Here is a 12964-nt window from a genome sequence, read left to right as displayed (position 1 = left end):
TTCTTATTGTGTTAGGAATGCTGATCCAACCTAAAACACTATTTGACAACCTGGGAATAAGACTCAACAATTAACTATCTTTCTAGTGCATTTAAAAAGCATTAATTGACAAATCCTGCATATTCTACCTTTAATGATGCAGCTAGAATCAAGAACCCTGCTGAAGTGCCTCTGAACAGGATTCTGAGTCCCTTTCTGACTCAGCTACTAATCTTGACCTTCATGATGATCTTCATTGAAAGGCAAAGCAGAGGATTTTCATAGCACAGATAAGCACTCCCAAAAAATGCAAACGGTTTTTATTATACTGTCACAAAAACACATTTCCTGTTTGATTAGAGACTTGATTATAGTTGTATTAAAAGCAACATTTCTTTAAAGGAACTATGTACAGGCAAAACAGAGAGAATATCAACATTTTATAATACTGAGATGGCACTGAACCCCACCACAAATTAATCTGAACTGCAGTTCAACACTTCCAGCCAGTTGTAGTATGTTTTTCAGCTTGCTGAGCAATGCATGCATTTGTAATGAACTTGGTTTCATGTTTTCATTTGTGTATAGTTCACATGACATCCTACTCCCTGACTCAGATTCTAACTGGAAAAATTCAATTCTACTGAACTCTTGATATATTTATGGAGCAACACACACACCTCTGTAAATACCATGTTTCTGTATCTGACTATGAAGCCTACTGCACTGATTTATTTATACCAAAATAAAAATTGTTACCGACAAAAATGTCTCAGTGTCTCATTCTGCAGGGCTGTAAAAACAGTATTCACCAACAAGGAAAGAATACAAGGAAACAAAATGTATTTCAGATATCCATCTTTTTAATTACAAATAAAAGGGAATAAACAGCAATTTCATTCAGGTCCTAAGTCTCAACCCTGTCATCTTGGTGTCATCCATCTGTCTTCCTTCTCCACAGTGTGCAGGACAACACAGGACCCCACAACTCAAGGAAAAACTATCAACATCACAGTCTCACATCCTGGAAGAAAAGGAGAGAAAGTGATAGAAACATTAATGGAAATATCCTCATGAAAATCATTTTGCATCCCAAAAACAAAAGAATCACAGGTATCTGTGACAGCAGGTTTTAGGGTTAGTCTACTTGGACAAAAACTATAAAAGAAAATGTCAAACTCTGCACAGAAGTTGTACAAAATGTTTTGTGAGCAGACACACTTGGAGTGGTGCAACATCACCACAAAATGTCAAAAGCAATGACCAGGGCACAAAAGAGCATATGCTTAGAAAAGCAGAGTATGAAAAGAACCCCCACATCTGTTGCGACTTTCACGTGGTCCCTGACATGTCTGCAAGGTGACGGCACCATCAGGTAGATAAAGTGTGTAATGAGCAAAAGGTTGAGCTGCCTTTAGAAAACAGCAGTTTTGGATTGAACAACAAAGAGGGTGGACGCTTGGAGAATTTCACACACATCTGAATAAAATAATACATTATCATTTTATTTAATGAAAATTGAGCCAATTTTTGGTCTAATAAAAGTAAGAAAAAATCTGCCCCTCAGATGCATGTTCAAAACTGCTGTAATGATCTCATTCAGAAAAGTCAGGCAGTAAATGCAATTCTGTTTTGAATCATTTGGTTTGGAAAATCTTGTGAGGATGTTCAATAACTAAGGTATACAGGAACCTTGATTTAGAATAATGTTACCCAAGTACACTGAATGAGTGACCTTGTCTATGCTCACCACAGACAGACTAGAATACTCCTATACCCTAAATGCACATTAATCATGCCCCAACACCCCTCTGTATTTCAAGGAGAGGCAGCTATGACATGGAGTGGTGACAGTGTGCAGGTTTTCATGTCAGTCATAGACAGTAACTGAGAAAGGATTCACAACATTTAAATGGAAATGCTAGTGTTAAAAATATTGCATGTTAAATATTATATAAAGGCAACAGTACAGCAGAATTGAGCTTAATTTGTAGTACACTATCAAAAGTGAATTTACTTACACCGAATGGCCCCTTTCAGAGTGCTATAATGTTGTACTGTATTGCCTAAGTGCTAATATTTGATTATAACTTTAATGCTGTAACTAATATAAGGTGGAGGTAATTTCTAACTGATTTAACTAATTCATAAACTGTTGAGTATAGAGTCTTTCTGGAGGCAGATACCATGTTTTGTATGCAAAATTTGCTTTTATAAAATTTAAGATGCAGGACTTTTACTTGTAAAAGGACATTTTTTACTTTGTTATTAACATTAAATTTTGTGAATGCTTCCACTGTCCGTGACTGAGAAGAAAACCTGCAGACTCGCTGCTGCCTCTCCTTTAAATACCCAGACCGTCAGGACCCATGACCATGATTACTTTACGTGTATGCAGTTTCTCTTCAGCGCTGGCAATTTAAAATATTTGATGTAAACTTACATGCTGCTGGTTTGGGTTTGAGGACTTTGACGTTGGCTTCTGCGGCCTTTATTGCCTCGGTTTTGAACTGCGGCTTCATCGCAGCCCGCACCGCGCTGGCGCAGATAGCAGAGAAGCGGATGTAGCTGCAGAGAGGACACACATATAAGCAGCATGCTAAAGGGCAAGCTACATTGACATTGATCCGTGTGGAAAAGAACAGCACGACTGGTTCTTTAATAACTAATAATGTGTCTAATGCATTAATGGACAAAATTGTGTCTAAGACGGTTTTTGGCTTAGTTGATGTTAGCGCCGTCAGTTAAACGCATGTCTATAAAAGCTAACTACAGCTAGGTTAGCTATGTAACGTTAGCTCTGTGAACGGAATAACAACAAGGAATTTGTTAAAGTGTGCAGTTCTGTTAAGAAATCCTGGTTCAAATAACCTGGTAAACACTGTCCACAAAACTAATTCTGTACATATAGCTACATTAATTTGTAAATATTTTACCTGAGGCCTGCTTGTCTCCAGTATGCGACCATCTTGCCTGTGTTGTGGCTTCAAGGACAGGTCGGATACGTGCGTGATGACATCATTTGAGATACGCTGGTCTTTTCCTTATCCAATAAGAACACTGCTTGATCATGATTGACAGCTTTGACCTTCGCTTCTCCCGCCCCCCTCAGACAGAAACCTTTCTCGATCTCTTATAGGTTGCAACTAACAGTGTTTTAGTTTAGTCTATAAAATTGACAAAACTTGAGAAAAATGCTCATCACAGTTTCCCAGAGCCAAAAAGGATGTCTTGAAATGACCTCTGAAACTCAAAAACTTATCATTTACTGTCATAAATGACAAAGAAAAGCAGTTGGTGTAGAGTTTATTTTATTATAATAGTTGGCAGTTAATTTTTCTCTCAATCAACCAATCGACTAATCATTGCAGCTGTAATTTAATTAATTGAAAAGTAAGTCAAATGAAAATTGGAAGTGTACATATGTTATGTCTTATGTTATGATTTTTGGATATTTAACTTGGAGTGACTTTCATGATTTTACTGATGACATTGTTCTTACATATCTAGCTGGTTTGTTAGTATGATTACAGGTTATGGATGGGTTTTTACTGGTATATTAAAGGTTCTGCCAACAGAAATGGCAGTCTGTATTTACCTACCTACAGTACATACACCTAAAGATGAAATATCAATTGTCTAAGGGGTTATACTATGAGGGAAATTTAACTACAATTGCAGGATTTGTTGGAGAATTTCAGAACATTAGTGGCAAGCTATGATAGGTATGTTATTATATGTTATTCTTATTATTGCATGGTTAAAGCAATAATAATAGAGAGCACTTGTTATTGTAACAATGAAGTATCATTATAAACACTAAAGTAGAAGAGTTCCACAGATCAGAAAGTTTAAATGCAGAATAACAGTAATAAGTGAGTAGCAACAATGTCTGTCAAATAAATGCAGTGTGCAATATTTACCCCTGAAATGAATCAGAACAGAAGTATCAAATGAGATTATTAATCCCACAATGAAGAAATGTGCAATGAGTAAAAGGGTATAGCACAATAACAGATGTATCAATAAAATTCACAATATAATAATATCTCAAATGAAAGATATAATAAGTAAAACAACACATTAAACACAGAAGATATAAACAAGAGGAAATAAAACAATAACAACAATTTAAACAAGAAACTGATTCAGCAATTGAATTAACACTATCAGACTTAGGAAATATAGACCTTTCACTGTTTGGTATGAATTGATATTGCACCTGAGTGGAATATTGATAATGCAGTTTGCATTCAATGATAAATGTCGCAGTGAATTTGTCAGTTTTGGTGTTGATTGTGAAGTCTGACAGCAGCAGGATGGAAGGACCTGCAGTGTATCTCTATAAAGTAGTTTGTGCTAAAGTGAAGTACAAGTTCCTCAAAATTGTAAAAACAGCACTTCGCAGCACAACGTTGCTGGGGTTTTAAAATGAGAAATGTATTATATAAATAAATATGAAAAAACACGGATTGTTTTAGGGGATGATGATGTGGATCCCAGAGTGCAGCACCTATTTGTGCCACCAGGGGACGTGTCGCTGCTGAGGCTCCATTAAAGGTTGTCTCCTTCGGTCCCTCCCTCCTTCCTCACGGCGGTCACGCTGTCATTAGTCGCCGGCTTCCGAGCCCTGACAGAAAGCCTAATAAAATGAAGATCTGGGCGTCAGAGCACATTTTCAAGTGAGTAGTTTTCTGTCCGTGATGATGACTCACACAAACATGTTTTCTAAGTAACTGGTTTCCTTTCATATAATAGTTTTTTGGGGGATTCTACTTAGTGACTGGGGTATAGATGCTAGCCTCCTTAGCTGCGGGCCTGTCTAGAAGGGAACCCCTGATGTATGAAATTCCCGCGAGATTTGTACGCGTTATCGTTTCATAGTGCAAGTTGTGGATACAGATTATGGATTATAATTGGAAAGTACTGTGGTGAAAATCTGGGTAGGTTTAGGAACGAAAACAGTTGTTTAGGGTTAAATAAAGACAATGGTTTTGGTTCAAATGATCACTCTCGCGAGCGTTTTTGCGTGTTAGAGGTTCCCGTCTAGACACGCACTCCTTAGATGCTAAGGTTGAACAGAAGTTAGATAACTAAACACAAAGAGCATTCGGACAAGTTGCCTAATCGTTTGTCACTTATGTTATTTACCACGTTTGTTAAGTTTGACATTAACTAAATCGCTATCATGTTCTTATCATTGGATATTCACATTTGTCGGTGTTTGTGCTGCTGTAGCTAGCAGACTTGGACTAAGTAATAGCTTTTAGCTGTTAGCCTGAAAGCTAACTTTTGCTAAAGGATGCTGTAGCTAACGTTAGATGCTTATCCTTGTAACGTCACAATTCATTTTAAAGTTAATTGCAATATATCAGACGCAAGATAATAAAAGATGAACGGACTCTTGATCTATTCGTGTCTTTGGTTTCAACAGCGAAGATAAAATCCGCCACTGAATCTCACATTTAGCACAGCGATCAACAAGATTACATAACGGTCTGTCTGGCTGTCAGACAAGGGACCTGCGATGATAATGTCGCGATCCGTCTGTTTTTTTTGTATTTCTGGTCATCAGAAATCAATGACTGTGTAATAGTGGTTGAGACTTTTTGTCCATTTCCAGTAGTTTCTAGATAAATCCATGATGATGACAGTCTGCATTTTGCGGAGGGGGGCGTTCCTCCTCCTGCCAGTACGTCCCAGTATTTATTCCTCCATTTTGATTCTGCACCAGTGTTTATATTGACAGTATCAAATGTGTTTTTTGTTTTTTTTGAAAATTACATTGTATCATTGTAAGGAAGCGTAATTCTGAGCACTTTATCTTTTTTCTCATAAGTTAGTTGACTCGATCAAATAAATGAAGTTCCTCAAGCATAATTGTGCACATATACAGTTTACTTTAATACTAAACTAGCAAAGTATATTAATTGCATTTAACTAGCTAAGTTTATCTATATGTATAATGAGTAGGGCTGCAACTAACGTTTATTTTCGTTATCGATCAATCTCTGTTATTTCCTCGAATGATCAATTAGCTGATTGGTCTGTAAAATGCCAGAAAATGATGAAAAATGTTGATCGGTGTTTCCCAAAAACCAAGGTGAAGTCCTCAAATGTCTCGTTTTGTCCACAACCCACAGATATTCAATTTATTGTCATAGAGGACATCATGTATCATATCATTGTCAAAGGATATAATGGGCTGTTTATTAGCCAAGGTGTATTTATTTTATACTCTCATGCAGTTTGCATTTAATTGAAACCACTGGACATTTTATTGAACAATTTTCTTTTTGCTATAGATGAAATATCTATAGCAGATACATATCACTGTTGTTTTTATTGCCAAAGCCTATACTAAGCTTACCTATCTCCATGGTGAAAATGGACTGAATGACATAATCAATCTCATTTCCACTGCTTGATTTCCAACATGTTGTCACATATCATTGCATTGCATTTTGTTCTGTTTTTGAATTCAGAACACTAGATCCCAAAAATTATAAAGACACTGACATTGGGGCGCTTGGATGGCTCAGTTGGTGGAGCGTGCGCCCCATGTACGGAGGCCGTGAGTCCTCTGCAGCGGCCGTGGGTTCAACTCCCGCCCACGGCCCTTTGCTGCGTGTCATTCCCCGACTCTCTCTCCCCATTTCCTGTCACGTCTTCAGCTGTCCTGTCATTAAAGGCATAAAATCCCCCCCCCCCCCAAAAAAAGGCCCTGACATCACCACATTTATGATAATGTTAATGTTTCGTCTGTCTCCGTGCGAGAGTGTTAAATGGCCTTTAGGAAGTTGCTTTTTCTAATGTTAATATTGTTTTTAACAGCCATCCATGGGAGACGGTGACTAAGGCAGCGATGCAGAAGTACCCTAACCCTATGAACCCCAGTGTGTTTGGTGTGGATGTTCTGGACAGAAGTGTGGACACACAGGGACGGTTACACAGCACCAGACTGCTCAGCACTGAGTGGGGGCTTCCCGCCATGGCCAAATCTGTAAGTTAAATGATGAGAGAAACACTGAAAAGATTCTTTCATTTTGTTTTGATAATGGGCAGGGCCTTTCTGTGCAGAGTTTGCATGTTCTCCTCGTGTCTGTTCATAATGCACAGCGCAAGATAGCAGACATTTCATCAGCATTTATAATGCAATTAGGTCATTGAAAATATGATTAAAGTCTTCAATAGAATCTTAATACAAGCAGTATTTTTGGGGGGGGAAGAGGTTTAACATTATCAGTTAATAAACTGTTCAATTTTACGTGCTCCCTGAGTGTTTTCTTACTGTTACAAGAGTTGACTAATCTAAATTAAACTTTGTGTTCAGTCGACTGGGAAATGAGTCACCAGGAACATCCTTAATAAACAGTATGTCAGAAATGCAGTGTGCCAAAAATACCAGGATGTCTGCATCTATAATATCTGGTCTCATTTAGCAGTATGCAAGCTAGCACATTAACTGAGCCACCAGTGTACTTTAATAAATGTTATCAGACCGATCTATTTAGCTTGTAGCGTCTTCTGTATGAAGAGAGTGAACTGTTAAAATACTACATAGGCAATCTGTGTTCATTCTGACCATGTTTTTGGTTTAACGCTCATATTCCTCAATTATTTTACATGGAAATGTAGATTAGACTAGGATTGTAATCGTATTAGATTGCCACTGTATATATTGGAGCCTAGCTCTAAAAGCTGCAGCCACCTTTATCTTGTGAGGTTATTGCTGCTAATGTTGCCAGATGTGAGAGCAAGTCAGGTTCAAGTCAGGTTCAAGTCAGACACTGAACTGGAATTGACTGAGTTTTGATCACCGGTGAGAAATTCTGTACAGGCTCGGTTCATTCTGAATAAGCATAATGTAAAGGACTTTTTTTTTTTTTGTGATTTTATTTTTTAAAATGAAGGCTGAATTGTGCCCTTTCCTGATCGTCTTTTTCTGCAGATCATCGGCGTAACAAGAACATGCACTTATGTTCAGGAACATTCAGTAGTGGACCCCAAAGAGAAGACCTTCGAGCTGAAATCTACAAATGTAAGCAGAACTGACATAGATCATTTTTAACATGTAAATGTTGTTGCTTGACAGTGATACTTAATGCTAGATCTCAGGTATTGTTTCCAGTCTCATGTTAATACCTCTGTTAAAACAGATTCTTACATTCTTGTAAGAATGTCACAGCAGGTCCACTGAGTCCATAGTCATTTCCTCAGCCAGTCTGTGCACCTGATTTTCATTGCTTATTTAGATATTCATTTACCTAAACTACTCATTTGTTTGACGGATGTTCATCTTGTGTCATTTGTTCTTAAACATTCACATGATCTGAGAACGTCATTATCATCGGACATGTTAAGACATGTGGGTCTATTTAAAGCAACCTCTGCACAAATCCAAGGTGTTGTTAAAACGATTTCACCGACCTGTGTAACAGACGTGACGGTTGACGTTTTACTTGTCAAACACGAGTTTGACTTGAAACGTGAGAAACAGTCCTCTTTCACAGCAGCCATATTGATATGTGACAGCAGGGTAAACAGGTGCAGTAAGCAAATATGGAGAAAGATGGTTAAATTGCCGACGCCTCTGTTTGGCTCAAATGGTTGGTTGTTGAGTCTCAGTCCCAGGTTGTAAGATACTGGGTCCACACCATTTCCACGCCAACGTGATGGGGTGCTGTGTAGGAGGAGTCTGCACACCGTTGTAAACAGCGTCTCCACCAGCACATATGCTCTACACCCTGCTCATTTCAAGTGGCGTACCAACATATCTCAACCACATTGCCCACACAAACACAAACATGTCAAGGGAGATTTACAAGACAGAACTAATGGGTGTCATTCAGGCGTATATTGTGAAGATGACTGTCCACGCTGGCAGATATTTGTCAACCAGGAAAGCTACTGTGGCTTTTGCTCTTTTGGGTGACCTTTATGTTTATTTTGTCAGCTGGCAAGTATGTGGTTGCAGCTGCTGGCTGACAGATTACCCTCCATTAAGCTTTAGATTACACTTCAGCTTTCCCGCCCCTTACCATTATGTATTAAGCAACTCCGCTTTAAGGTCCTATTCCATTTAGTGTATTGGAACCTTTCCAGTGAGCCAACATACACAACATGCACCTCGACTCTGATTAACCTGCATAGAACCATTTCATGTCAAAAAGGTCTGTTACTGCAAACCAGTGGAAGCCATTCTTAATGTGATCAGCCACATCTGTGTTCACCATGAGAAAAGTCTTTTAGAGCAGAAAAGATCAGTGTGCAGACTTCGCTCTAACTGTTGTCTTTAACGCTGCTGTTAAGTGAACTGAATGAGTGGCTGCAGACAATATAAATATTGTGTGTGAAAAATATTGTTTTCTTTTGTCTACCAGATCTCCTTCACTAACCTGGTATCTGTGGACGAGAAGTTGACGTACAAACCACATCCACAGGATCCTGAAAAGTAAATGACTCAGGTTTTCTCTTATAAATGTGAAATGTCAATCACAGTATTTTTTTATTTATTACTATTATTGAAGTTTAATTTCTAAAACTTACTTAAACATTGTAAAATGGATACAAACAGAATTAACACTTTTGTTTGTGACTGTGTTCAGGACGGTGTTGACACAGGAGGCTCTGATCAGTGTGAAAGGTGTCAGTCTGAGCAGCTATCTTGAGGGTCTTATGGCAAAGACCATCTCTGTCAACGCCAGCAAGGTGACGCCGCCCTTAAAATCTCCCAGTAACTCGTCATGACAATTTTGTCCGGTGTCTGTTTTCACAACAGTACACCTGTCACTACACATCATGCTGTCTAACACTTCTTCTCCTCTGTGTGTCAGGGTCGGGAGGCGATGGAGTGGGTCATCAGACGATTAAACACAGAAATCGAGGAGTTGGCGGCAACCGCTCGTGGTACTATACGTGTTCCCATGGCAGCAGCTGTCGCAGACAAATGATCCCAGCCTTCTTCCAGCTGCTTTCTCCCCCATCATGAACCGTTGGACCTCTCAGACATTTCCTCTCACCTCACCTGCCAGCACAGCCTACTAACCACGGCCCCACCCTTCAGCCCTACGTATGTTTGTTTGTGTCACAAATGTCATAAGAACTCGCTGTTCGTCCCTCCTCAGCAGTCCACGCCGACGAGTTTGCTACTCGCCGCTGTGTGGGCAGTGACGGGGAGCGTTGAGCTGATGACAGTTCAAAAAACAAACAGGGTTGACTTGGACTGCACTTGAAGTTCATAGGACTTAGTCTTGTGTTGTTAAAGCTCTTTTTTAAAAAAAATTCACACTGTGCCTCCACATCATTTCATCAGTTCCCTCTGTCTGTCTTTCTCCTCTTCATCATACTTTTCATCTCTCTCTCTTTTGTTGTTCCCAAATCCTACTGAACAAGTTTGGTACTGGTAACGGCTGGAATGACGTCACTTTTCACTAACTTTTTCTGGATTGGCTAATCTTGCTTTGTACGACAGAACTGACAAAAAAAAATCTCAAAACCAAAATTGAAAAGAGGCTACAACAATGTGTAAAAGTAGCTGTAATATTGAAGCGCCAGGCTTTTTCTCTCCACTGTCCTGTGAGGTCAGAGACCCGCACTGAAAGTTTTGTGCCATCAGATGGAAGCTGTGCAGTTTTCTGAATGAGTCTGTCTAATCCAGAATAGTTGTAGGTGCAGGGTGAAGACCAGCTAAGGCTTGGTATTTATCAAAAGTCTCAAAGTATTTAAAAGAATAGTTTGGATTATTTGCAGTGGGGTTGTATGAGGTATCCATATTCAGCATAGTCACAGCAGCAGGAGTGCTGTTGGACAAATCGAAGCAATGTACTGCTGTGGACAGGGTCAACAACAAAGGGTATTTCAGTCACTTAAAAAAGGTTCACCTTAAAAAAAAATCAATATCAGTTTAAGTGAACACTATATTTGGAATATCGTCACCACTTTATTTTGCTATCAAACAGCCAATTTGATGGGAAACTGCCGTTGTGTAAAGCCAAAACTCAAGCCAAATTAGTAAGTTTAGAGAGAGTGATATTGGTTTTCTGGTGAAGTGGTGAAAATATTCCAAATATAGTGTACACTTAAACTGATAATGATTTTTTTTTTCTTAATTTATTTTTATTTTTGGGTTTTTTTTTTGAGTTGGCTAAATTACATTTTATTGCTGATGCTGTCCACAGGAGTGTATTTCTTACCTTCTGTGCTGGTTCTCCTCTCTGTTTCTCCAAACTGAGGAGTGCCGACTGCCATCTACTGCAGGTATTCGATTGCTTATTGTACCTAAGTACCTCATACAACCCCACCTTGGATGATCCAAACTGTCCCTTTTTGGTTTAATGCGGTTTGGTCTGCAAAAGATGTCAGCATGGTGAACTGGTCTTATGGTCACTCTGGTCTGGCTCTGGGTACAAATGACTTGATTTCTGAATGTCTCTCGTCTTTTTTAGTCTTTTCTCTCAGACTGAGGATGTGCTGTTATAGTTAAGTGTTGCAGTATAAAAATGTATGTACTTGAATGTCTAACTTATTTCAGCATCTGTACTAAAATACACTTGTAAATGCGGAGCTGCAGACTGAGTGTGTGAGCACTGAGTGACATGTTGGCATTCACGTGTTTAAGGAGCTCCACAGGGTTACGTTCAGGATCACTGGGTGTGCCAATGTGAAATGTGAAGACTGAACTGGTTTAATACCCCGAAACACTCTCAAACTTTATTTATGATCATGAACAAACCCACTTTGTACTTCTTACTGATGGTGTTATTTATGGTATATTTGTATTGGTAAACATGGCAAAGGCTGTTAAACTGATGGATTTTAAAAGCTGTTAGCTTGTGGTGTTTTTATACTACATTTCCCAGACTCTCAGGTGCTACATGGTTGACATTTGATCAGTTTCCCTGTTTGCTTCTTTCATAAAGACCACACAGAGATGAAGGCGACATACAAAAACCCTGTAATGCTTACCCGTTCTTCCCTTTTTTTCTCTTTAGTCTCTCTAGAAATTTCAATAAGGATTTTACAAAGTAAAGTTTACATTAAAGGGGTTTGTGGCATAATGAAAGCTATTTTGGTGTTACAGTATCCATTGATTGAGGTCAGCATCCCAAGTCTTCCAGGATGCTCCACAGTCAGTATCTTGCTCCACTTTCAGCTAGTTCAGTAGAACTCGATGTAGCTACAGTGTGTTGGTCTTTTTCAGCTTCCAGTTCACCTGAGCTTCTTTTTAAAAGCTTGTTCATAATTTCCTTCATGCATTGTCCAGCTCAGGACCGTTTCGTGCAAAGTCCAGTCTGCTGCCTAACTGACTGATCAGCCAGTCAGTATCCACACAGTCAGTGTCTCCTCTCATGAATGAAGTGAGGGTTTGTTTTTCTACGGGGAACATTTTAGGAACAGTGGCTGTAAATAGGCATATATTTATATTTTTGGTGGTGTTACATTCCAAGAATGTGAACATGTAACAGAAACTAAAGAGTGCACACTGAAATGTTTCAAAATAAAGAGATGTCATTGTTTCATGAAGATATGGTGCTGAAGTGTTTTGTAAAATGTTTTCAATTCTACTTTAACTCTTTAGTTGTATTCTCCCAAAGCATTACTTTCAATTGATAGCATTGCTTATTTTTTATTTAGTATTCCCTCAATGTTTCATTTTAGTGTTTTTGCTTCCATGTTTTTGTCTTTCAGTCAAAAAAGCTCAGACTCTCACCTACTGTATATCGTGGATAGAAATTTGACCAGTCAGAAACAAAAACAAAACATCTAGTATACTTGACAATGCCACTAAATTGGTTCAAAGTCCTCTTTAAGAAAGTACTGCCATGAAGTACCAATAGTAAAAATACTTATTTTGCAGAATGGCCCATTTCAGAATATTATTGACGCATTAATGTGTTCATCACTTAAATGTTGCAGCTGAGTGCAGCTAATTTTAATGACTTTATAGACTGCTGGGTAGCCTGTGAATTTCCCCTGAGGAGCA

General features: G+C 38.7%; 2 protein-coding genes across 2 annotated transcripts; one reads left to right on the top strand and one right to left on the bottom strand.

The window, feature by feature from the left end:
- Positions 1-820: 820 nt before the first annotated feature.
- atp5f1e (ATP synthase F1 subunit epsilon) lies at positions 821-3072 on the bottom strand. Its single transcript, XM_084720040.1, has 3 exons — positions 2916-3072; positions 2423-2547; positions 821-1003 (listed from the first exon to the last, which is right to left on the bottom strand). Coding segments are annotated over exons 1-3 (159 nt in total). The 5' UTR covers positions 2948-3072; the 3' UTR covers positions 821-1001.
- Positions 3073-4504: 1432 nt separating this feature from the next.
- LOC146325482 (PRELI domain containing protein 3B-like) lies at positions 4505-10197 on the top strand. Its single transcript, XM_084720039.1, has 6 exons — positions 4505-4661; positions 6814-6982; positions 7931-8020; positions 9363-9433; positions 9588-9690; positions 9816-10197. Exons 1-6 carry the CDS (start codon positions 4630-4632, stop codon positions 9930-9932), a joined length of 582 nt encoding a protein of 193 aa, XP_084576165.1. The 5' UTR covers positions 4505-4629; the 3' UTR covers positions 9933-10197.
- Positions 10198-12964: the final 2767 nt, after the last annotated feature.

This window comes from Lutjanus erythropterus, chromosome 6, assembly GCF_056507025.1.
Source record: "Lutjanus erythropterus isolate fLutEry1 chromosome 6, fLutEry1.hap2, whole genome shotgun sequence".
NCBI classification, from domain to species: Eukaryota; Metazoa; Chordata; class Actinopteri; order Lutjaniformes; family Lutjanidae; genus Lutjanus; species Lutjanus erythropterus.
The sequence above is the reverse complement of the archived record's forward strand: the minus strand, read 5'-3'. Positions and strand labels throughout refer to the sequence as shown.